This window comes from Eubalaena glacialis, chromosome 1, assembly GCF_028564815.1.
Source record: "Eubalaena glacialis isolate mEubGla1 chromosome 1, mEubGla1.1.hap2.+ XY, whole genome shotgun sequence".
Classification (NCBI taxonomy): domain Eukaryota; kingdom Metazoa; phylum Chordata; class Mammalia; order Artiodactyla; family Balaenidae; genus Eubalaena; species Eubalaena glacialis.
In genome coordinates this window covers 238,212,381-238,234,805 of record NC_083716.1, presented here as the reverse complement: position 1 = coordinate 238,234,805, position 22,425 = coordinate 238,212,381, and the positions used below count along the sequence as shown (strand labels likewise).

Sequence of the window (22,425 nt, the reverse complement as noted above, 5' to 3'; positions counted from 1 at the left end):
AGATGCTCTCAATTCTTTTTTACAACGTTGTCTCCTCGGGTATTTCTAAGTCAGTTACCATTCATCTATTTTCTTGAGAGGTTCCAAAATTTTGTTGCTATTTATAGTCATCCTAGTGGATTTATGCCTTTTTAAAAAATTAAAATTCCCTGTAACTTCAAGGGGATTTCAGGAAGGAGCTATGGTAAACGGCCACATCGAGCTGTAAGAAGTCTGGGAAATGAAGACCTATTCAGAGAATTCAAGTCTCCAGCTAGAACTGTGGGTCTGTTATCACAGATGGAGACAATGAAGGAAAACCAGCAATCTCTGCCACACAGATGCAGCTGGTTTTGAGGTAGACTGAAAGTGAGGCCATCTTTCAGTAGAGCAGGAGAAGTGTACACATGGGGGTAGGGGGTAGGGGGTAGGGGGTAGGGGGTAGGGGGTAGGGGGGTGGGCATCGGTGTGAGGAACAAGGAAAACATCCGAAACAGCAAACAGAGAGACATGCCAGGGAGTCACTGAGAGATGAATAAATGCTTTATTTAGTTCATTCATTCCCAAAGCTTCACACCTCACCCTCCCACTTTCAAACTAAGTCACAAAGAACAGGGGCCCGCAGTCTCCACCACCTCCCCGCCCGACAGAGCACTGTAGGGACGGTGTCACCTGACTGAAAGCCACGCGTTACGGACACTTTTAGGGGCGCACTCTCTGCAAACTAGAAACCCCACCACGTAAAGCAGGCTCACCCATCAGTTTAAGCCTGTGCAGCATTTTGGGTGCCTCCCTAGAGCGCCGGGGTCCCCCAGCGCAGTTTAAAACTCCTGTGTTACATAAGCCCTTCTCTGCAAATCATTAGAAACTCTCCAGAGAGCCAGCTGCTTCTACCTGAAGTTCATGTACAAAGGTTTCACATGGTCAGTTCTTCTATCCAATGAGATAAACAGTCCACAAAATTAAGGCATCTGGGGGGAATTAAAGGGGACTAAAGCATTTACTAAAGTTACAATAACGTATCAAAGATGTCCATTGTATTTCTGAAAGCTCTTAACCAGGCACAAGTGCAAAGAATATTCATGGTCCCAGCTGCTGCGGGCAAGCACACAGTCATTACCAAAGGAGGAAGGAGAAACTGAGGGCTGATGGTCAGCATTCCCCGTGTGCAGGCACACGGGCCCCAGTGCGTGTCACACCTCACGTGCTCGACACCAAACAGAAGCAGCGGGAGCTGTGCAAACACCGCAGGGCGGAGCGGGGGCACTGCCGGCTCAATCACAGCAGCAAACTGATGTTATACACACAGGAGAGCCGTGCTCACAAATACCACACTAAACTGCACGTATGCACACGCATACATCACTTGGGAGAGATCTGAAATCCAAGCAACTTTAAAAAGAAAAGCTCCCCATGCATTCCAGACACTGAGCAATTACAAGTTAAGGCAACAGAAGTCACCCTTCCCCACGCCTCACTTCTCCATCGGACTGTCTTCCTAGAATTTATAGCATATATTCCACACATCACTGCACTTCAAACTCTGCACGTCCCCCCCGTGGAATTCTCCTAGGACGTGATCCCACTAACCACTCATGTGTGCACATCAGTTATTTTATTCCACATCAAGAGAGTCAGGTTGGGGGCGGGGGATGAGGAGGGAAGTGAGGCATAAGCGAGCGAGGGAGAGAGAGGTCATGTGGCCAAATGAGGCACTTCCAGGAGGGAGAGCCACGCTGGCGGGGAATCCAGACCACTCGGGACCGGCCGCTGAGTGGCAGGCGGCTGAGAGGGGCACAAGCAGAAGGCCCACCACCAGCACCGGCGCCATCGCTCGGGGGTGCCTCAGGTGCGCAGGCCTGAGGTCAGGGGCAGCCTCGCTGACGAGGCCACGTGAACCTCCCGGGAGTGTCCCTCAGGGGATTCGGGTGGCCAGAGGCCCATCACCCCAGGGACGTTGCTCTGCCGTGGGCAGGACACAAGCACGCACTTCCTAACAGCTCACACAGTGACCTCAGAGCTTGTTCTTGGACTACTAGGCAGAGCAGACGCTGGGCTCTCCTTCAACCACGTACAGGCCGTTTCAAGACTCCAAGAGAAATTCCTCGGCACGTAAACGTACACTGTAGCGAGACTGCGGGTCCCCGACGCTGGATTTCAGAGACAGGCAAACTCAAAAAGAAATTCTGTGCTTCGACAAAAGGGCAGCCGACATTTTATTCTGCAACCAGGAGCATTTTAAAATAAAAATATTGCCCTCTAGTATCACCTTCATTACGTAAGAGGACATTTTGTCACCCAAATTAGGAAGGACGTAATCTCAGAATAAAAGACAACCCTTTAAATTGAATGAACTTGACTTCCTATATTATTTAACATGTGTCCTTGTACCTCCGACCTGCACAGGAGGCCTATGCCGTGGGCGCCGTGACTCTTGCTGCCCCCTGGGGCACAAGCCCAGCCGACCACCAAGATCACAGGCTGTCCCAGCACCATCATCGCCTCGAAGACCGGTCCACTGAGAAGAGGGGCCACGCTCACCAGGACAGCAGTGTACATGTCGCAGGGATGGCTTAAGTGCAAAGTGCTTTCACGTACATTCTCTCACGTGTCCTGCCAAAAGCTCCGTGGGAAAGGCGCGGCCAGACCCGGCCCGTGTAAGAGAGCAGCCTCCCTGGGAACACGACCTGCTCAAGGCCAGGCAGGAGGCAGCAAGCACAGGAGAGCGCTTCTCTCTAGGGCAGATTTTCCTTTGCTCAGCCTGACCTTGGCTGCATGTTCCTCTCTTTCTATTTATGCGTGAACCTTTTATTTGAAGAATCAATTCATGGAAGCAAGAGGAAAAAATTAAAATGATGGCCCTCAGGCCTGATAACAGAAACATATTCAACATCAGGAAACTGCTAATTGTCCTTTCTTTTTTTAAAACTACCTGTTTAACAACAAGTGCATGTTGACTACAACTTATCAAATGTCAAAAGAGAACATCAAAAACTAAGCATCACTGCCTTAAACCCTTTTCTGGAACAAGGTAGGGCATAAATAAGTAAATAAATACATAAATAGCGTAAGTAATATGAAAAGGCACAGATATGTATGACACTGATGGGTTCTGGAAATACATGCAGAAACGCCACCCAGGATGCCACAGCTGAATTCTCAGAGGTTCTCAGAGGTGTCAGTGCTGCCTCCACCACACCCCGCCCCCCCCCACCCCCCGCCTGTCCGCTGCAGCCAAGGCCCAGGCACAGGATTCTGTTCAGCGGCTGGCAGACGCCCCAGCAGGGGCAACAGCAGGACACTCCCGGGACCAGGCTGGGGGGACCTCGGGTCCATCATGCCCCTCCCTGCGGAGGGCTCTGGGGCTGCAGCTTCATCAAGTACCACCACGTTTCCTGGCTATGTGGGACTGGTGCCCCAGGGCTTAGAAACATGATTTTATAAAACGCTCTGATGGAGAGAGTTACTCTTGCCTATTCTGTATCCTATCCTTGCCAACAAAAGAAAAAGGGAGCTTTAGCAAAGCGTCACTCAAAACAAGCAGGAATGGCCTTAAGTAGCTATCTACGTTATGTGCAGATTCAGGTTTGGCAGCTGTGAATGTCAAACTAGAGCCTGAACCTCAAATTTGCTGGGATTGTGAAAAAAGCTCTAAAGGGTGGCTGCACAAAGAGAAAGCCAACCTGTCTCTGCAAAGGAAGAGCTGAGGCCCTGGCCCCTGTGGACCGGCCCTGAGCACACCACGCTCGGGGGCCTCACTCCCAGCTCAACCTCTCCCCAGTCCCACTGCCTCCCCGGCCAGCTCTGGGCCAGGCCCAACAATGAGCGGCGACTCAGTCCACTCCTTCCAGAGAGACCCCAGAAAAACGGTTCCATCCCCCAGAAACAAACCCTGCACTCACTTCACCTGCAAAGGAGGCTGACGCCCACTCCGCTAGTGCAGCCCCAAGGTCGCACCGGCATGGCTGGGACCCCCGCACTGGCAGCATTCCCAGATGCTGCTTTCCAGAAGGTCTGAGAACAGAGCCACCCTCCTACCCAGGGCCGGGCTGGGGAGGCTCTGTCCCTAACAGACCCCTGTAGAAAACACCCAGCAGGGCAAACCCAGAGTGGCCTGCGAGCCTGCAGCATGGCTCAGCCGCAGGGAACCCGAGCCAAAGGGCAGCTGCAAGAGCTTAAAAGTCAGGGGAGCGAACCACTCCTGATACTCCTCTCTCAGCCCGACCCAGGAGGCGACAAGCCAGTGCTGACACACCCCCAGCGACACGAAGCCCCCTCCAGTGGCCCAGTCCACCGCTGGGTGGCTCGAGCTTCCTTACAACCCTTCCCTAAACGCAGGCAGAGCCCCAGCTCCCCACAGCTCCTGGCCCAGCCGCAGCCCAGCTGTGGTGTGGTCCCACCACAAGGGCCACAGGAACACAGCTGATCCCCGGCCTGGGCTGAAGCCCGGCAGCGCTTGGCTCCGGCTGCAAAGGACCACATCGGCCACCCACCGCAGCTCCTCTCCTCTCTTCTCAGGAAGCCTCTCCTGACTCCCAGCTCTGAACGCGACCAGCCAAGCAGGCTCCCCGTCCTGAGGGGCAGCACACAGCCCGGTCTCGGGCCTCAGAAGCCATCCAACACTTACGCCTCAGCCACCGCTTGTAATGAGGTGAAGCCTCCAGCGGCTACGTCGTCCCCCCCAAATCATCGATGACTGTTCTCCCCTCAGACCTCATACGTGCATATACGGGCCAGCCTGGCTTTCCAACACACGTCCATCCGTGACACAGGAGGTGGGGTTCAGAATTCCATCCTCAAGCCACAGAAGACAATGACCAGACACTGCCTGTCTGGTCAGTGAAGACACATAATGACACTAATAATTAAATAAACCCCTATCATTAGTTCAATTGTTACAAATTAGATTTCTCTTATTGCAGAAAATCCAAACACAGATTTGAAATCTGCCCGTTTCTAAACACTTCTAAAGGTCAGAATCACCATGGATCCACACAATGGCCCTGAGGCCTCAAATTACCAGATGTGATTTCCCTGGAAACAGCAGCACCTGGATGCTCTAGAGAGGCAGCCGCTGGCCCACCTGTGCCGACATGGCCACACACCTGGCCGCGCAGCCCAGGTGTGAGAGTGAGCCCTGCCCACAGCCAAGCCGTCCGTCAGGTGACAAGCCAGCTCATTCCTCTCACTTCTCACCACCCCCAGCAGGCCAGGGGAAGACCTCTGACCTCACTGCTATCCCCTTTCTTCGGTTCTAGGAGCAACTACCAAGACATCAGGTCCAAAAAAGTGAAGATCAATCAACCAAACACCAGATGTTTTGTCCACTGAACACAAAGCAACTGAAAGCTTAGAACCACCCAGAAGATGACTGAAGTTTCCACTTTCCGGTACGTGCAGGGACTAGGAAACAGCGCCACAGGCATCTTCTTCCTTTAGAACTGGCAGTGAATGCTGTTGGACGGTCCTTGGTCCGAGTGTAGGCAGTCAATTACTGGCTATTTCAGTGTTGGCCTCCTAAAATCAATCAACTGTCTGGAAGCTCCCCAAAGTGAAATGGCAGAGAACTCATGAGACCTGTTGGCGTGATGCTAGGCACAGGTAGGTATCAGAACAGGTGCAGCGCTGCAGAACTCTGAGTGGTACCTAAAGAGGCTGTGAACAAATGCAGGTGTTGACTTTGAGGCAGTAAAGCCAACCCATGTGGCCAGGAAACCATCCTTGAATGAAGACAATTAATATGACGCCTCCGCCACAAGGAGAGAACAGTGAAGCGGCAAGGAAAGGGGGTGCGTATGATAAATGTCACACGTCTACCCCAGGAGCAGGGAAAACAAACCAGTAAGTTCAAGAACTGCATCTCTGTACTTTTATACCAAGACTCCTTTTCATTTCGCGTTAATCAAGCTGTCAAGTTGAGAGGCAAGCGCAGAAGCACAGTTCTGGAAAGTGCTAGCTCTCCCTGCTGGGGATGTTAGCAGGCCTCCAACCTCAGCCCGAACCTGCTCACATTTCAAGGCCCATTTCATTAATTTCCAAAACAGAGATACTGAGGAAGAACAAAATTAAGTTTTGTACGAGCCTTTCGGCTGATACCGACCTAAGGACTGTCCGACGCCCCAAGCACCTGAGATGGAATACCATCCATGAGAACAAGGCTGATTCCGCTTCACCAACAGCCAGGCGGGATTTAGTCAGCAGCACAGGACGTGGTCACAGGGGCAAGAATCGGTGTCGACCTGCTCTGCAGATTGCTTCCTCCTCACCGCAGTCAACCACTGCTCGTGAATTCTGCTCGTAAAGTAGAAACTTTTTGATGGGGTCTGGCAGAGGCAGCGAGGGAATCAGATGGAGTCGGTGTTTGCCAAGCGCTCTCCTCACGGCCACGCGGCACAGATTCAGCAAGGTCCTGGGGACACCTGGAACGCGTGGGAAGAAAGGGAGAGACAGAGGGAGAGAGGTTAAATGCCTCCCTAACCCTACAGACCAAAGGCTGGCTGTGAGGACGAGCGGAACTGCGCCAATGCTGGCTGCCCCTTCCCACCTCCAGAGGAGAGCAGGCTCTGGTGAGAAAGGTCCTGTCATCTGCTCAACTCTGTGGAATTCCCTAGACAGAGAAACAGAGCTGACCACTGCAAGCCCCAGCAGGTGTGAGAAACTGCCCTCTGCCCTCTGTCAGTCTCTGCTCTTGGTCCCTCCCAGAAGCTCCAAGGGGGTCTGAAGGGGACGGGCCGAGCAACACAGGAGGAGGGCAGGCTGACAATTTTGCTCTGGGTCAAAAAAGCCTCGCCGTGTCTCTGCCTGTGACACAGGCATGAACACAGGGAGCCTAGCTCGTCAGTGTGGCTCCAACTGACCAGCAAGCAACTCTTTTGGGGAAGGCTCAACAGGAGCATGTTTTAATGACTGGTTTAAGGAAAGCCAATAACAAGAACACAACAAACAAAAGTTCTGCGAGAGGTAAGGGACTGGGGAAAAGGTGGTCACTCAGATGCCCTCAGGACCCAGATGGGAAAGGGGCAGGGTGTGGGCAGGTCAGAGGGCGCACAGGGTCAACTTCTGAGTCCTGGAGAGAGAACGACAACAAGGACCAAGCCACGGATCAACTGCAAACTCCCTGGCCATCAACTTAATTCACTGGCAAAATCCTTCTTCATGAATAAGCAAACTGTAGACCTTATTCTAACAAAAATCATCCTTAGCACACAATGCAGAACAATGGTAATTGAGTGGAACTGAAGAAGGGGAAGTGAGGCGCCCTAGAGAAGGAAGGGCTTGCAATTTGTTGTAAAGCAAACACTTAAAAGCCATAAACACACCAGTGAAAGAATCTGGGATCACAAAGCAGAGCAAAGGGCTAAAGAGAACATAATTCTAGGAACTCTGAGAACATGCACTTTGATAGATTTCTTAGTATTAAATCTTAGTGTCTGGGAATTTAAAAAGAGAAGACCAATGTGGAAGACCATTCTAGAAAATTCCTAGTCCTCACTGAAGGTTTTGACCAAGTGCGTAGTTGGAGGCCGTTTTTTTTTGTAAATTGCTACAACTTGGTTCATTCAATTGCCTTAAAGAGACTGCCAGTCAGAGTTCAACTAAGGCCACTTACTTCTGGCCTCTTTAAAGACCTGCAGAGCCTCAGGGTCCACCTTCCTTCTGCCTCTCGACTCTGGGCCCAAGGATTCCCACTTCACCAGGCTCAGGTTGGCTCCGAACTCCACAAGCAGGCTAACGAAGGCCGCCTCACAGCCGTGACGCAGCACAGCATCCATGACGCACCCGGGGGAGCCCCTGTAGAAGCCCTGCGTATTGACAGGACCGTTGCAGTTGAAGTCCGGGTTTGCCCCAGCCTGCAGGAGCAGCTTGAAGCACTGGAGGTTGTGGTAGGCGGCGCTGATGTACAGGGGGCAGACCACCAAGGAGGTGAGCCGCCGGGAGAAAGGGGGCTGGACGTCAGGAGTCAGGTGGTGGTTGACATCGACGTCGGCCCCGTACCTGCAGGGTAGACACACGGACAGTGAGACCTCACAGCGGGCCAACCGCAGCCAACGCATCCCCACGGCACCCGATGGAGATGGGCCCGAACTCCAGGAGCACTGGAGAGGCCCCCAGTCACAGTGGTCCCGTGACCACCAGCAGGCACCACGGTAGTTAGGAACCTTGGAGTCCACTCACGCAAAACAACTCGTAAGGGAGTTCTTTCAAACCTTTGAAGATCCAACAATCCCATGGCTATTTTAACTATTTCAAAGCAAAGAAAAAGAAGGAAAACTTCCAAATTCAGCTTATGAAATTAACAAAACAATAATCTCCAAACCTGACAAAGGCCACACCATAAAGAAAAACTACCAACTAACTGCGCTTACGAATATCAACTTAACAACCTCCAATAAAACGTTAGCAAAGAGAATCTAAAAACATTAAGAAAGCAACATACAATGACCTCACGGGGGTTATTCCAGGGGGTAGTTCTTAAATTAGAAACTCTATTAACATAATCCATCATATTCATAGAACTAAGGGGAAAATCCATGATTATCTCCACAGATGCAAAAAAAAAGGCATATAACAAAACTCAACACTTAAGCCTGTTTGAAAATACTTAATAAAAAAGAAAGTAATGGATATTTCCTTAACATGATAAAAAATATTTCCTCAACCCAGAAGTCAGCCTCTTGCCTAGCAGGGAAACACACGCAGCAGCTCTGCCAGGAGCAAGGCACACAGTCCCACTTTCTAGCCCACTAGTTTTAAAGACTTTTTTTTTTTTTTTTAAGTACTAGTGCAATTAGACAAGAGAAAGCAATTAGCTGACTAAAATTGGAAAGGAAGAGGTAAAACTTTTCCCTATTTGCAGAAGATATAACTGTCTGGAAAGCCTTAAATAATTAATGAAAATGCAGTTAACAAGCAAGGAGAGAATTTATTAAAGTAGCAAGTTTTAAACCAACAGCCTTCTATATACAAACAAAAACAAGTTGAAAGATAAAATGAAAAAGACCTCATTTCTGATAGCAAAATAAATTTTAAAGTGAGATATCTAAGCATAAACTTAACAGTATATGTCCAAAATTTGCATGAGGAAAATTATAAAATACTACTGAAAGTCACATAAGTAGACCTAAGGAAACAGAAAGACATACCATAGTCTTAGATAAGAAGACTCAATATCATTAAGATGTCATTTTCCCTAAGTTTATTATATAAATGAAAATACCCTCCCCAGAACTAAATAAGTTGACTATAAATGTAAATACATAAAAATAACATCCCTGGAGCTACATAAGTTGATTATAAAGTTGATTTGGAAGATCAGGAAAAGACATAAAAACAAAGCTTTTTTAACATAAGTAAAGAAAAACAATAAGTGACAAATTGGGGGAAATGTTACAAAGGGTTGACATCCTTAATATATAAAGACCTTCTAAAAGGAAAAGATCAACAGCTCTATAGACAAATGAGCCAGAGACGGATACAGACACGTGCAAACAGCTCTCAACCAGATGAAAAGATGCTCAGCCTCACTCATAACAGAAATGCAAATTAAAACTACTCGGAGACACCACTTCTCACCTATCAGATTGGGAAAAATCCAAAAACTTACTGACAGAGCTTTAAAGAAAAAGGAAGTCTTATTCATCGCTGGGGGCCAGGCATAATGGAGCAATCCCTGTAGAGGGAAATCTGGTCATAGCTGGCAAACTTACCTATGCATGTACCCTCTGACTCACCAATCACAACTACTGGAATCTAGTCCCAAGACACATTTGCAAACCTCTGGAAAGATGCATACACAAGGCAATTCGTTAAAACAGTACCCGTAATAGCCAAAGGCAGGAAACGAGCCACAGGTTCGTCAAGAGGGACTGGCCCGTCCACATAAAGGAGCACTGTACCATCTGAAAAGGAGTGAGGAGCAGGGCTAAGGACTGCTCTGCAGTGACCTCCAGGACACCCTGATAAGTGAGAAAAGCAGGACGATGAATGTGAAGTACGCTACTGTTTATCCTGGGGAGGAGGCTGCAACACCAACGTGTACATGACACACACCTAGACACATACACATATCTGCCTATTTTTTAATGATGGAAGGATAAACCACAAAACCTTTTAAATGGTTATCTATAGGGCAGGGATGAAGCAGATGAGGATAGAAGCTAGACTGCTTTTAATATACTTTGTTTTATAGATTTGACTTTGGAACCATGTAAATACATACTGTAAACAATTAAACAGCAATCCTTAAAACTTGCAAGCAAAAAGAAATACTTTAACCCAACTGTGTACCCAGTTGGTGCCATCATGTCCTGCCCGCCAGGGTGGCTCTTCTTTTCAGGCACACTGAACACCCAGAGCAGCCAGACCATTCCCAGCATCAGAGTCACCTAGAAGGACCTAGGGCAGGAAGCACAGCAAGGCAGCCTCGCGCAGCCGCCAGAGGTGGGGGCACTCACGACAGTCCCCGAGCTGATCCGCATGGCTGCCCAGGAGCTCTCCTCTCCTGACTCCCAGAGACAGCCCAGATGTGAGGATGAATCTCACACAGGCCGATGCAGGGGCCGCCCGACCCGGAAGCCTCCTTCTCCACCAGAGCCAATCTCTAAACGACTCTACAGGCAGAGCCTTCAGGATCCCCTCAAGGGATCTGCCCTCATCCTTGCACCCAAGGACACCCAAATACATGGCTTTCTATGGGGCATTCAGGGTTCTCCCAGGCCAAGCACAAACTACCAACTGGGTCATTTTACACTAAGCGGGGGCCGCTGACTACAGCAGGGAGGGTGGCCTGCTCAAGCTGCTGGAGTCCCGGCCGAGTGAAGAGGGTGCCTGCCAAGGAGGCTGCCTTGCCAGGGTGCTAGAGCCCACAGCGGGGGAGGAGGCATGTGTGGGAGGGGCAGCAGCATAGGAGACTGGTTCAATATGGGGGATTGGCAAAATAAGCTAACATGTTAAAGGTAAGGGAACCAGGTCTCTCAATGTTGCAAAAGAATAATAAATTTAGAAAGGGAGAAAAGTAGGATGGACCCTGTGGTGCTGGATTGGATTAGAGGCATCAGGGTGAACTCTTTAACTGTCAATGCATAATAGATACAGAAATGTAGACAGAAACATGTTTAAGTAACCTTAGCTCTGTCCAGTAGGAGAGCCTGAAAACAGTGACACCCCATAAGCAATAAGCACTCCTAGTGTCCACATCTTGGCTTTTAAACAGCATTCGCCACAAAAAGAAACCAGGATTCCTTGGAGAAATGACTAATTCCAGGGATGAATCAGGCAAAGTACACAAGAGCCTAGAATAATTGTAACTCCACAGGAAACCATGAGTCTAACATAAATAAATGAATAAATTAAAAATCTGATGAGGAATAGGATATATACATGGTTCCAAAGTACATAGCCACAAAAATACTTTTTAATTACAGAGGGAAACAGAGGAGCTTTACAATGGAAAGAGCTGGCAGACACCACCTTAATCAAAAGATGAAAGTGAACATCAGCAGTACTGGGACCAACGGAAAACATGTGCAACCTGAGAGGATGTAATGAGAAGAGCACAGCCTCACTTCTGTGAGACTGCTGCCCAAAAGGCGTTACCCAACTCTACCGTGAGTAAACATTAGACAGCCAGCACCTGTGTACTTGAGCTTCCATCGCCCTAGACAGTCCTGCAATGCCTCACAAATTCTGTCATCACATATTTCATCTGAATTAGGAAATGACAAAATGTAGGAAGTAATGATGATGGGGCCTGACACGCAGGGGTCCAGGGCGGAGGGAAGAGCATCGTTTTCCATGCCTTAATAAAAATAGCTGGCCAACACTCACAGCCAGCAATCATGTTTTATCACCCGTCTCTTCAGCACTCTTCCAAGCAAACAAAGGACCCTCCCCTAGAAGTGACACTGCTGCCTGTCAGCAGCACAGAGCTGAGGAAGAGAAAGGACAGCACACAGACCAATGAGCTCACATGACAATCTGCTTCCCACTGATGCCATGCAGCACCATCAGCCACTACAAATGCAAGTATCACCCAATATCCTCCAAGATATCCTAGGAGTGACAAAAGAAACATTCTAAAACACATACCAAACCAAGCAGAAACCGATGTTTCATTTCATACACTCAACCAATTAAGAGAACTAGATTTCAAGCAGTGATATTGTTTTTCCTCCTTATTCTTACGGATATGTCTTCTAGAATGTTTGTAATTTTGGGCAATATGACAATCTGGTATTAGCTGAGCTGTGGCAAAGACAGTCGTTCATCCACTCATAAAAATATACTGGATGGGATCAAGTTAATTTTAATCCTGAATATTTTCCAAAATTCCCCTACTGCGTTTAATATCACTGGCAAGGAACCACCGGGACGACTCAATAAATCAGTATAACTTTTGCACATACAGAAATACCACTCCTTACCTTTTTAAAGAAACATCAGTAATATATATCAAGGGAAATGAGAAGTAACAAAATGGAGGTTACTTGCAGAGGGACACCAAATCACAACAGTGACAGAGGAGAGCCCTGCCTATGAGGGACAATGACACAGGGAAGGCAGGAGTTGCGTCTAGATTGTGTTTAGATTGTATTATCTGTTCAGTAACTTAACCCCATTTTCCAAAAGTCAATTATCTGGTAATTTAGAATCCAGAAAACTTTTCAATAGAGTAATATATGCTCTTGGTACCTCACTGTAAAAGTAATGTCCTGTGCTCCAGCGGGGTGGCAAAATGTCTTAATAACGTTTCCTCAAGAAGGGCACCTGTAAATATATCTTAAAGTCAAGCCTGCAGCTAATTCAAAGCAGTTGTGCATCATGAATTGACTGAAATGCCCTATGGGATTTCTGGAACCAAGATGAAATTTCATGGATTGATCCTACTGAAAAACATTTCCAAATTAATGACTTACGTTCTCCAAGATGCAAAGATACGGGACTGAGGTGGTTTAGATTATCAGACTAGAAATTCTTCAAAAGAAGGGGAAAAAAGCATCATCACATCTTTATCACCCACCAGTATAACCAGCATATCACCCTCAATTATCTTTCCAAAAGTCAATTCCATAGCCATTTAATATATAAATCTTTTTGATATAATAAATATATTCTCAGTACCTAATTTAAAAAACCATGTCCTGCACTGGGCGAGGGGGACGCCAGGTCCCTGCTCCTCAGAACACCCCCAATGCAGCCCGTAACAATGCTGTAACCCTCTCCTGTAATACTTTCCCTCACCGACAACCGGACACCTGAACTGCACTCAGTCCAGCTACAGAACAAACGGCCTCCAGAGCCGGGGGGGGGGGGGGGGGGGGGGGGCGGGGGCGGGGCTGCTGGGCAGGGAAGCATCTTTGGTAGAAAGAAGTCACTGGAGACATGAAACTGAAAATGCAATCTGGCTCAAATTTTTAAAAAGGTAACCGTTAAGTACTATTAAAATAAGACCAGAAACCGTCTAAAACCACAGAAAGGGAAAGCAAAGAAAACACAGATCATGGAAAAAAGATATAAAATAAAGGTACAGTTAAGACACAGAAAGACAACAGTAATAGACCTAACATCAGCTATGGCAACAATGTTAACTGTATTAAAAAACAAAGAATCCCTTTATCCTACAAAAGCTTCTTGCTTTTCACCCCATTTTGCAGTTCTCAGAGACTATCCACTTCCTGAAGTGTGAAATAAAAGTTCATTTGTATCACCTAAAAAAACAAAAGAATCCCAGACAGTCAAACAGTAAAAGTGAGCTCACAAAGAATTACTTAACCCCACTAAGATTAAAACTAAAAGTTACAGAATGCTACATAAATGAGCCCTCAATGAAACCAATGGTTTCCTTTTGTTTTGATAAAGGGCACAATCCATAAGCAAGAACTTTCATGAGCCCAATGAGCATCAAAATATGGTAAGCAAAATTATTAGAAATACAAGGGGAAACTGACAAATCACAACAGTAATTACAGACTAATAGACTTCTATAAATTTGGGGCAGATCCAATGGTTAAAGATGTAAAAAAAAAGAGAGAGGGAGTCTGAATAACATAACTGAGGCTGTCATCTTGTACTATACAAATAAAACCCTGTGGTTATATACTTTGTTACAAGTATCCACAACAACATAGTTGGACATTAAAAAAATAATTTTAAAAAAGCCCAAAGAATCTTCAAAATGGAAATTATATATGGTCTGTGTTATCTGAGCACAATACAATAAAACTCGAAGTTCACAAAAGTTTTAATTAAAACTTTCTCCTCCATAACTGTAAGAACAAAGAGGAAATCAACTTCGATTATACTGATTCAAAAAATGAGAAAAAAGCTTAGCAGACACAGCCAAAGCTATAGGCAAAGGTAAATTAATAACCTTGAAAGTTTACATTATTAATCAAGAAAAAAATAAATAAGCATGCAACTCAAAAAGTTAGGGAAAAAATTAAGTAAAATTAAGGAAAATGAGAAAAAATAAAGATAAAAATAGAAATTAATCAGTAAGTAAAAAAAATAAGAGAACTGATAAAGCTAAGAAGCAGCTCTTTAGAAAGACTAACAAAATAGACAAATCCGCTAACAAGTCTAATTGGAGAGAGAGAGAAAGAAAAGGCAAATACAGAAAACAAAAAATGATAACGTGGCTGCGAGAACCTGCCGACGCGGCCACGCTCCCCGTGGCGGCCATCGCAGGGCAATGGTGGCCCGGTCCCTGTGGTACTGACCTGATGAGGGCCTTCAGGATGTCTGCCCTGCCCACCCGGGAGGCGTGGTAGACAGGGGTGCTGCGGTGGTGCCGGCTTCCATTGGGGTCGGCGCCGGCTTCCAGAAGGATCTGGGCGCTCTCCAGGTGCCCGTTCACCACGGCCACGTACAGGGCCGTCTGTCCCTTCACGTCCACCAGGTCCACCTCAGCCCCCTTCCGGATCAGGAAGTCCACGCAGTTCCCGTGGCCTGCGGTGGCCGCGATGCGCAGTGGTGTGCAGGGCAGCCAGCCACAGCACCACACAGACTTCTCGTTGATGCGGCTGAGAGAGAGCACAGGAGCCAGGCTGGGAGGGGCACTGGGAGACCGGCCAGCCGCCCCACCTCCTCTCGGGCGGGACCCTGAGACAGGGAGCGGGAGGGCAGCCTTCGCTTTAATGATGCTTCCAGGTGCTCTGCTCCATGAAATGCTTTCACGTACCCACCCTGCTGGGTCCACGCCTGAGGCAAGACAGGCAATAAATTAAGAGCCCAGTTCTACAGATGAGGAAATGCGAGGCGCAGGTAAGACTGTTGAGCACTAGAGCTAAGCTCTCCAGTTTCCTGACTCGCGGTCCAAAGCTCTTTGCTCCACAAAGGGGAGAAGGGCCTGCCCGGGAGGCAGCGCAGGATGGAGGACAGCATACCTGCTCAGGACCTGGGTCAGGGCCCCGAGGCCCCTCTTCACCAGCTACCACCTGTGAAGGCCTGAGGCTGGACCTCTCTCTGGGCCTCGGTATCCTCACCGGGGTTAGGTGACCGCTGTGGTCCCTCTACCTCTGACACAGCACAAATGACAGCCTGCAGGAATCACCACACTCCTGGCCACCAGCAGCAGAGGGAAACCGTCCAGGCTCAGCTCTCATTGCAAGCGACACTCAGACCACGACTCCCCATCAAGGGATGCCAGGGTCATGCAGTGCACGGACCCATCACGTCACCAGCTGAGGCTCTTCACCTCAAGCTCCCAGCGCAGCTCTGAGGAATACAGATCACTAAAGCAGTGACCCAGAAACACGCAGCAGGTCAGGGTTCCTCCCTCAGCTGGTTACTAGCTTCCACTAGCCAAGGAGGCCAAGGAATGCTCCAAGGACTCATCACCAAAAAGTACATAGCAATAGAAAAATATCATCAAGAAACCAGAGATTCACTGAACCCGAGTGAAAGAAAGAAAAACGGTACTTGAAAAAGCAATATGAACATACTTGGTCTATTTTAGTAGCTTAACTCTACTTTATTCTACTGTTATATCTGCAAATTTAAGGTTTTCTTTGGACTTGAGTCATTCATGTTAAATAGTCATGTGCAATCCACCTAATTTCTCTTTATGACGATCCTTTCTGGCAATTTGGAGCTTTTTTATTTTTAACACGAATATCTGTTCTAATGAAATAATGCTAAGACATTAGAAGGGAAAGAAGAAAGAAACCTATTCTTGTATTGTTAGAAATCCTTCTCTTGGGAACTGTCCACGAAAAGTGGTATAAGTTTCAGTATCAATACACAGGCATTTCTTCTATCAACTCACTGCCATCCTAGCCCTGAAGGGGAAACAGAAACACAGAAAGAGCCTGAAGGAGTTTCTGGTTGCAGGTGAGTTTCAAGTCTACTTGAGACTCGAATCTTAGACACACGGAGAACAGGCAGAGTCTCTGTGCTCCCCGGGTGTCTCAAGTGGGGAAAAGTAACAGCAAGACTCCGATGCCATGAGGGGCTTGAGCCGGTCTGGAGGAGCTTGCAGGATGTGGCAAGGCAACAGGCAGGGCGCTACCAACAAAAGGAGCATGTCCCTGGGTAATGAGACAGCTGGCCAGAGGCTGAGCCCCAGGCCCTGGAGGCAGATGACTGAGGCCCTGAGAAGCCAGAGGAGAGCGCATCAGGAACGCTGTACAGGTTTGATCCATCAGGAAGTCCGGACCCAAAGGGGGATAACGATGCAATAATTAAGGGAGGAGAATTTATGCATGCGCCTTAGGATAAAGAGCCAGAAGAGACTCGCAAGGGAGCAGGGCCGCTGTTGAAGACAATAATGACGCTGTCGTCAAGGGTAACGTCAGGGAAGCTGACACCCAGAGAGCACCAGAAGTTGCTGGAAAATATAAAGGTCAGTGCCAGAACTGGACTTGAACTCAGGTCTCTCTGTCCTTGCCATCAGGGTGTCGCCTACAAGTCCGACCACGCTTCTGGCAGTCCCCTCTTTTCCCATCCTCCGAAAGTGGAAACGCTCAGGGTCTCCACCTGCAAATCGGAGACCGCTGTGCCTCCCTCACAGCTCCCGAGCCTTAGCTTCGTGCAGACCCACAGGCCAAGCCCTGGGCAGCCCCCGGGCGGGCAGCCGCGCTCACCTCCGGTAGCTCTCCTCCTGCAGCAGGCTCCGGAGGGTCTGGAGGTCCCCCACGTAGGCTGCATCGTGGAGCCTCGTGTCCTCACAGTGCTCCAGCGGATGGTCACAAAACTGCTCCCTCAGCCACTCCTTCAGATTCGGACCTGCACTGAAGAGAGGGGCGCCTGTCAGCTCAGGGAAGCCTTGCCAACGCCAACCGTGAGGGGCCGCCCTCGGCCGCCAGCTCTGCCTCTCCCCCACACGGGTGCTCTCCAACTCTCAAGAACACATCATTCCCCTGCTCCAGAAACTTCCAGAGCCAGAAAAATGTAGAAAGTTTCCCTTAATGAAGCTAGCACACTCCTGACACCAAACCTGGCAAGGTTTTAAAACTTTGATGGGGTGGGCGATAATAAGCCAAAACTCCTTAAGGATAGAGAAGATCCTAAATAAAATATTAACAAAGTGAAATTTAAAATATGTATCAAAAAAGTCACCATAAAATTACTCTAATTTATTCCAAGAATGTCTTAGTATTGGTAAAAACCATATAATCAGCTGCTACGTTACAAAAGGACACCTGACTTTGACAAAACTCAATAGCCAGAAAAACACTGCTGCTTGTAACCTAAATGACTCTGTCATGTGATCTGGGCAATGGCCTCGCCACACGGGAGTCCCCGTGAGTGACACATCTGACGGTAACCTAAGATGGGTGTACTTTTCTGAATATAAGCTGCACCGCAGTAAAAAGGAAAAATTTTAAATACATGCATACAAATAGAAAGCCAGCCCTATATAATGAAGATAGAAAACAGAAAAACAATAAAGACTAGAATAAGTGGTGAAAACCATACCATGTACTTGAGTGAGCGTCAGTGCTAGGAAAATTTTAAGTGATACCAAATAAATTAAGAGGTTTAACAAATCTCTTTGGGGTTTTTATATGAGATGTGACAAAAATCTTCTAGAAGTTTATTTGGAAATAAAAATAAGAATCACTTTTTGTTTTTTTTAGTATGTATGAGAAGAGATCTACCCTACTAGATAATAGAAATTATTTCTCATCAGAATAAAAAGATAAATAAATCAAACAATCAACTGCTCAGAAAAGAGCTTAGCATAAAAAACCTGGTATGTGAGAAATGGGCAACAAAATCAGTGAGGAATGGGAGAAGTAGTTGCTATAAACTGAATGCCTGTGTCCCCCAAAATGTCCTGCCAAATAATATGCTGGGAGTCCTAACCCCCAAGGTGATTAGTAAGAGGTAGGACCTTTAGTAGGTAGGACCTTTAGGTCATGAGGGTGGAGCCCTCATGAATGGGATTAGTGCCCTTATAAAAGAGACCCTGGAGAGCTCCCTCACCCCCTCCACCACATGAGGACACAGTGAGAAGACAGCCGCCTAGGAACCAGGAAGCAGGCCCTCACCAGACATCAAATCTGCCAGTGCCTTAGTCTTGGACTTTGCAACCACAGAGCTGTGAGAAATAAATTTCTTTTGTTTATAAGCCATCCAGTCTATTCTGTTATTACATCCTGAATGGACTAGAACAAGTACCGCTGATCACTGAACAACGCAGGTGTCATCTGCAGGGGTCCACTTATATGTAGATATTTTCAACAGTAAATAGCACAATACTGCACAATCTGTGGCTGGTTGAATCCACAGATGCCTAGGAACCTCAGATGCAGAGGACCGACTATAAGTTATATGCAGATCAACCCCCAAGTCATTCAACAGTCAACTGTAGTCAACAAATTTGTACAATTAGATACCTACAGCTGACCCTTGAATAGCATGGTCTGAACTATGTGGGTCCACCCACACATGGATTTTTCTCACTAAATACATACTACACTACACAATCCGCAGTTGGCTGAATTCTTAGATGCAGAACCTCGAACATGGAGGGCCAACTGTAAAGTTTTACGAGGATTTTTGACTGTGCAGGGGTTTGGCAACCCCTACCCCCTGTGTTGTCAAGGGTCAACTGTAATTGAGTTCTTCACCTCACACTGGAGCCCAAAATATCTCTAGATAATTAAGAGCTTTATAAACATAACTGCACAGACAGGGGCATAAGGAAAGAGCATGAACTTAGACGGCCTTCATTCAAGTCCCCACCGTGCCAGCTGTCCTAGTGTGTGACCACGCACAGTTTAAAGCACACCCTGCCACAGGTGGACTCTCTCCAATGCTGAAGTTGCTTTTTATATTCAAATCAAATCTCTTTTGAGTACCTACTGTATACAAGGCTGGGCCATAGTACAACAGGGGTGATGCGTACGTTTCCTTACACTCCAGGATTTGATAGTTCAATGGCAGAGGTAAGACACAAAGGCCACAGGCAGGTGGGCAGAGCAGCGAGGGTTCACAAACGCATGGGTCACTCGAGCTCATGCCACAGCCAGACCTGCAGCAGACCAACAGGCAGGCATCAAGGACCCCTTGGGCCCCGTGCCAGTCCTCCTTCGGGAGCTATCCTCCACTGTAGTTATCTCCCGGTTTCACTCCACAGGCTGAAAAAGTTCAAAGTAGGGGTAAGATTCAGAAGGTGTAAGGAGACTGACAAACTTTTGCTAAGTTCTCCTCTAGGCCTCCCTTTGCTGGCCTCTTTTTGACCCACTACCTGCCCAGCTCAACACAGCCTCCTCTTCCCCAGCTCCAGCTCCAAGATAACTTTAAGTTTGCATTTTTCTGATCAGCTTCTCCAATGACAACACAATTACTCGACACAGCACTTCAGCTTTAACTGTGGCCCCTCTACTCCCAGGCCTGCAACACCACACTAACCAGTAAAACAGCACCGCCTGGATATTGACAAGAGTGCCTCTGTGTAAGGCGGAGCCAGTCTTCCTGCCACAGGACTCTTCTCCACACTGGGAAGCAGCTGTCAGTCCTCTTCCCCCAAGTGAACACCTCTCAGTCCATCCCGCACTCTCACATGAAGTGATGTCCCAGACCCTAAGGTCCTGGCTGTCCCTGGGGTCAAAGTCAATACCAACCAAAGCCCAGGACGGAAGAGGCTTTGTTTGTATTTTTATTCACTGCAGTATCCCCAGCCCCAGCCAGGTCCAGCCAATAGCAGGTCCTCAATAAACCGTTTGTTGGATGAATGAATGGACGGAGGGAGGGATGAAAGGCACTACTTGCACCCGTCTCCAAATCAACATTATGTCTTAAATTTTGGCACATTTAAGAGTAATAAACTCCTTAGTTTATTACTAACTAATAAACTCTTTGGAGGGGTATCTCTCCAGAGACACAGATGAGCGCGTAAAGTCCAGAGCACATAGAAGCACTTGGTACCCGGGGCAAACTGAGACGACAGACAAGGAGGAAACCTCCCCCCACCCCCGACCCCCCAGGTTAAGAGGAAGCCTCTCCCGAAGGCGGGCAAACGCACTTCCCCGCAAATTCACATTTGTTTGGCAGGAATATTTCAAGGTGGAGACCCTCAGTCAGATGGCTATTTTGGGCGCTAGCCTTTCTAGCCGCCTAAACCAAACTATGGCCCGGCTGCCTCCTCTGCCGGTGGGCAAGGGCCCCTGGACCTGCTGTGTCACTGACAGCTCGCTGGGGGTGGCGTTATCGCTGTCCCTGGCCTGTGCGGGGAGGGGGGCGGTTGTGGAGGGGGGCCGATGCCAGGCTAGAAAGAAGGCACCCGCCCTCCCGGGGGCTGACCTCTGGGGGCTCTCCCGGCCGCTGCGCTCAGAGCTGGAGGATGACCCACGTCCTCTCTTTACAGTTGGGGTCCCATCCAGCCCTAGAGGCCAGCCGGCTGGCAGTTACGGTGCAAGCTCCACAGGAGGGGAAATCGGCGCGAGGGCTGCTCTCGCGAAGCCGGGCAGCCGGGCACCCCGCGAGCCGCGCTGACCGACCCCCGGCTGCGGGGCGCGGCTCCGTGGGCCCCGGCCGGCCGCGGGCCAACACGCAGGGCCCCGGCCCGGGCAGCCGCCCCGGCCCCCCGCCGCCCCACGGCCGCGCGCACGTTACCTGCGGGCCCAGGTCCGGCCCGCCCGCCGCCCTCCGCCATGAGTGCCGGCCTTCGGCCCGTCGGCTGCCCGCCTCCCCCGCGGCCCCCGCCCGGAGCGGCCCCCGCAGACCGGAAGCGGGGCGACCGCGACCACTTCCGGCGCCTCGGGCTGTGGGCCGCGTCGGGGGCGCGGCTTCCGGCGGGCGCGCGCCTCCCTCAGGGGCTTCTGGCGCCTCTAGCAGGGCGCCAGGGCCTCCACCTCCCGCTTCGCTCCGGACGTGAGGACGAACGAGCGCCGGCGCCGGGCGCGCGCTGTCGGAGACGCGTGCTCGGGGGTGCGGGCTGTCGGGGGCGCGCGCCGTCGGGCCGCACCGGGGCTGTGTTTCTCCACAGAAGAAGCAGAGGAGTCTGGGAAAACACGCTCACCTGGGGGACGGAGCTAATTTGCATGTTCTAGGAACTCTGGTTGGTCGGGCCCGTCCCCGCCCCCACGGAAAGGGCGAGGCCTTCTGCCGGGAGGGTGTGGGCGGGGCCGCGGGAGGTTCGGGCCGAGGTTTGAATCCCACCCGAGCCGGGCTGCTGGGGCGTCCCCTGGGAGTGCCGGCTAAAGGAGGCCTGCGGCGGGCAGCGATGGCTCAGCGCCAGTGTGTCCCCGCGCGCTCAGCCGGGGGCCGGGAGCAGCCCCGGGAGAGCGTGGACGTGAAGGTGGGGGACTTCCAGCTCTGTTCCTTGCAACAGATTCTGTTGGAGGGGCACGGCACGGCTGGGCATATATTACTGTGGTATTAGATGAATGCCCCCCCGACGTTCCTTCCATGAAGTCAGGGATCGTGTCTATCAAATTACTATAGCCCAGTGCCTGACACAAAGCGTTTATTGAATAAGTTAGTGAACAAGGGAATAACTTTTCTTGCCCACTCGCTTATTAAAATAATGTCGGACCATGTGTACTGAGTTTTGGTTTGTCAGCATGGATTCCTTAGGCTCCTTCCACGCTCCCCACCGGTGGGGAGAAGGGTTCTGCGGGAGGAGGAGGAGGTCTCCAGCAGGCGGGCAGGGAGGGGGGACTGAGGACAGGTGAAGAGCGGGTTCCGAGTTTTACAGGTGGAGAAAAGGAGCTCCAGCAGGGGACCGATGCGTGTGAGGCTGGAGACCCCCCAACAAGCGTGCGTGTGACCCGCTGGCCTGGCCTGTGTTGTAATCACAGGACCGGCCTGGCGTAGGCGGAGCCACACGGCGGGGATTCGCATCCCCAGGAGGAGTGCTCAAGTGCAGTGGGTGGCACCACCTGGGCAGCAGGCCCTGCAGGGGTGTCTCTTGGGGGAAGGGAGCTTCCTGCAGCTCTGTTTGGGCTTGATAACAGCAGAGACCACCACTGGCAGGAAAGCCAGGAGTGACGTGCCCTC

The 22,425-nt window shown here is 49.5% G+C and overlaps 1 protein-coding gene across 3 annotated transcripts; it reads right to left on the bottom strand.

Annotated features, from left to right (window-relative positions):
• Positions 1-526: 526 nt before the first annotated feature.
• On the bottom strand, positions 527-21,154 carry ASB1 (ankyrin repeat and SOCS box containing 1). Of its 3 annotated transcripts, XR_009700801.1 has the most exons (6): positions 21,040-21,154; positions 17,061-17,202; positions 14,697-14,999; positions 7,589-7,974; positions 6,080-6,398; positions 527-5,634 (listed from the first exon to the last, which is right to left on the bottom strand). XR_009700801.1 is itself a non-coding variant. In XM_061188981.1 (5 exons), the coding sequence occupies exons 1-5, from the start codon at positions 21,077-21,079 to the stop codon at positions 6,193-6,195; spliced, it is 1,077 nt and encodes a 358-aa protein (XP_061044964.1). In that variant the 5' UTR covers positions 21,080-21,154; the 3' UTR covers positions 527-6,192. The 3 variants fall into 3 exon arrangements, 2 of the variants coding, with proteins under 2 accessions (XP_061044964.1, XP_061044972.1); XM_061188981.1 differs by having other exon boundaries at positions 527-6,398; XM_061188989.1 differs by lacking the exon at positions 14,697-14,999 and having other exon boundaries at positions 527-6,398.
• Between the last annotated feature and the right edge of the window lie 1,271 nt (positions 21,155-22,425).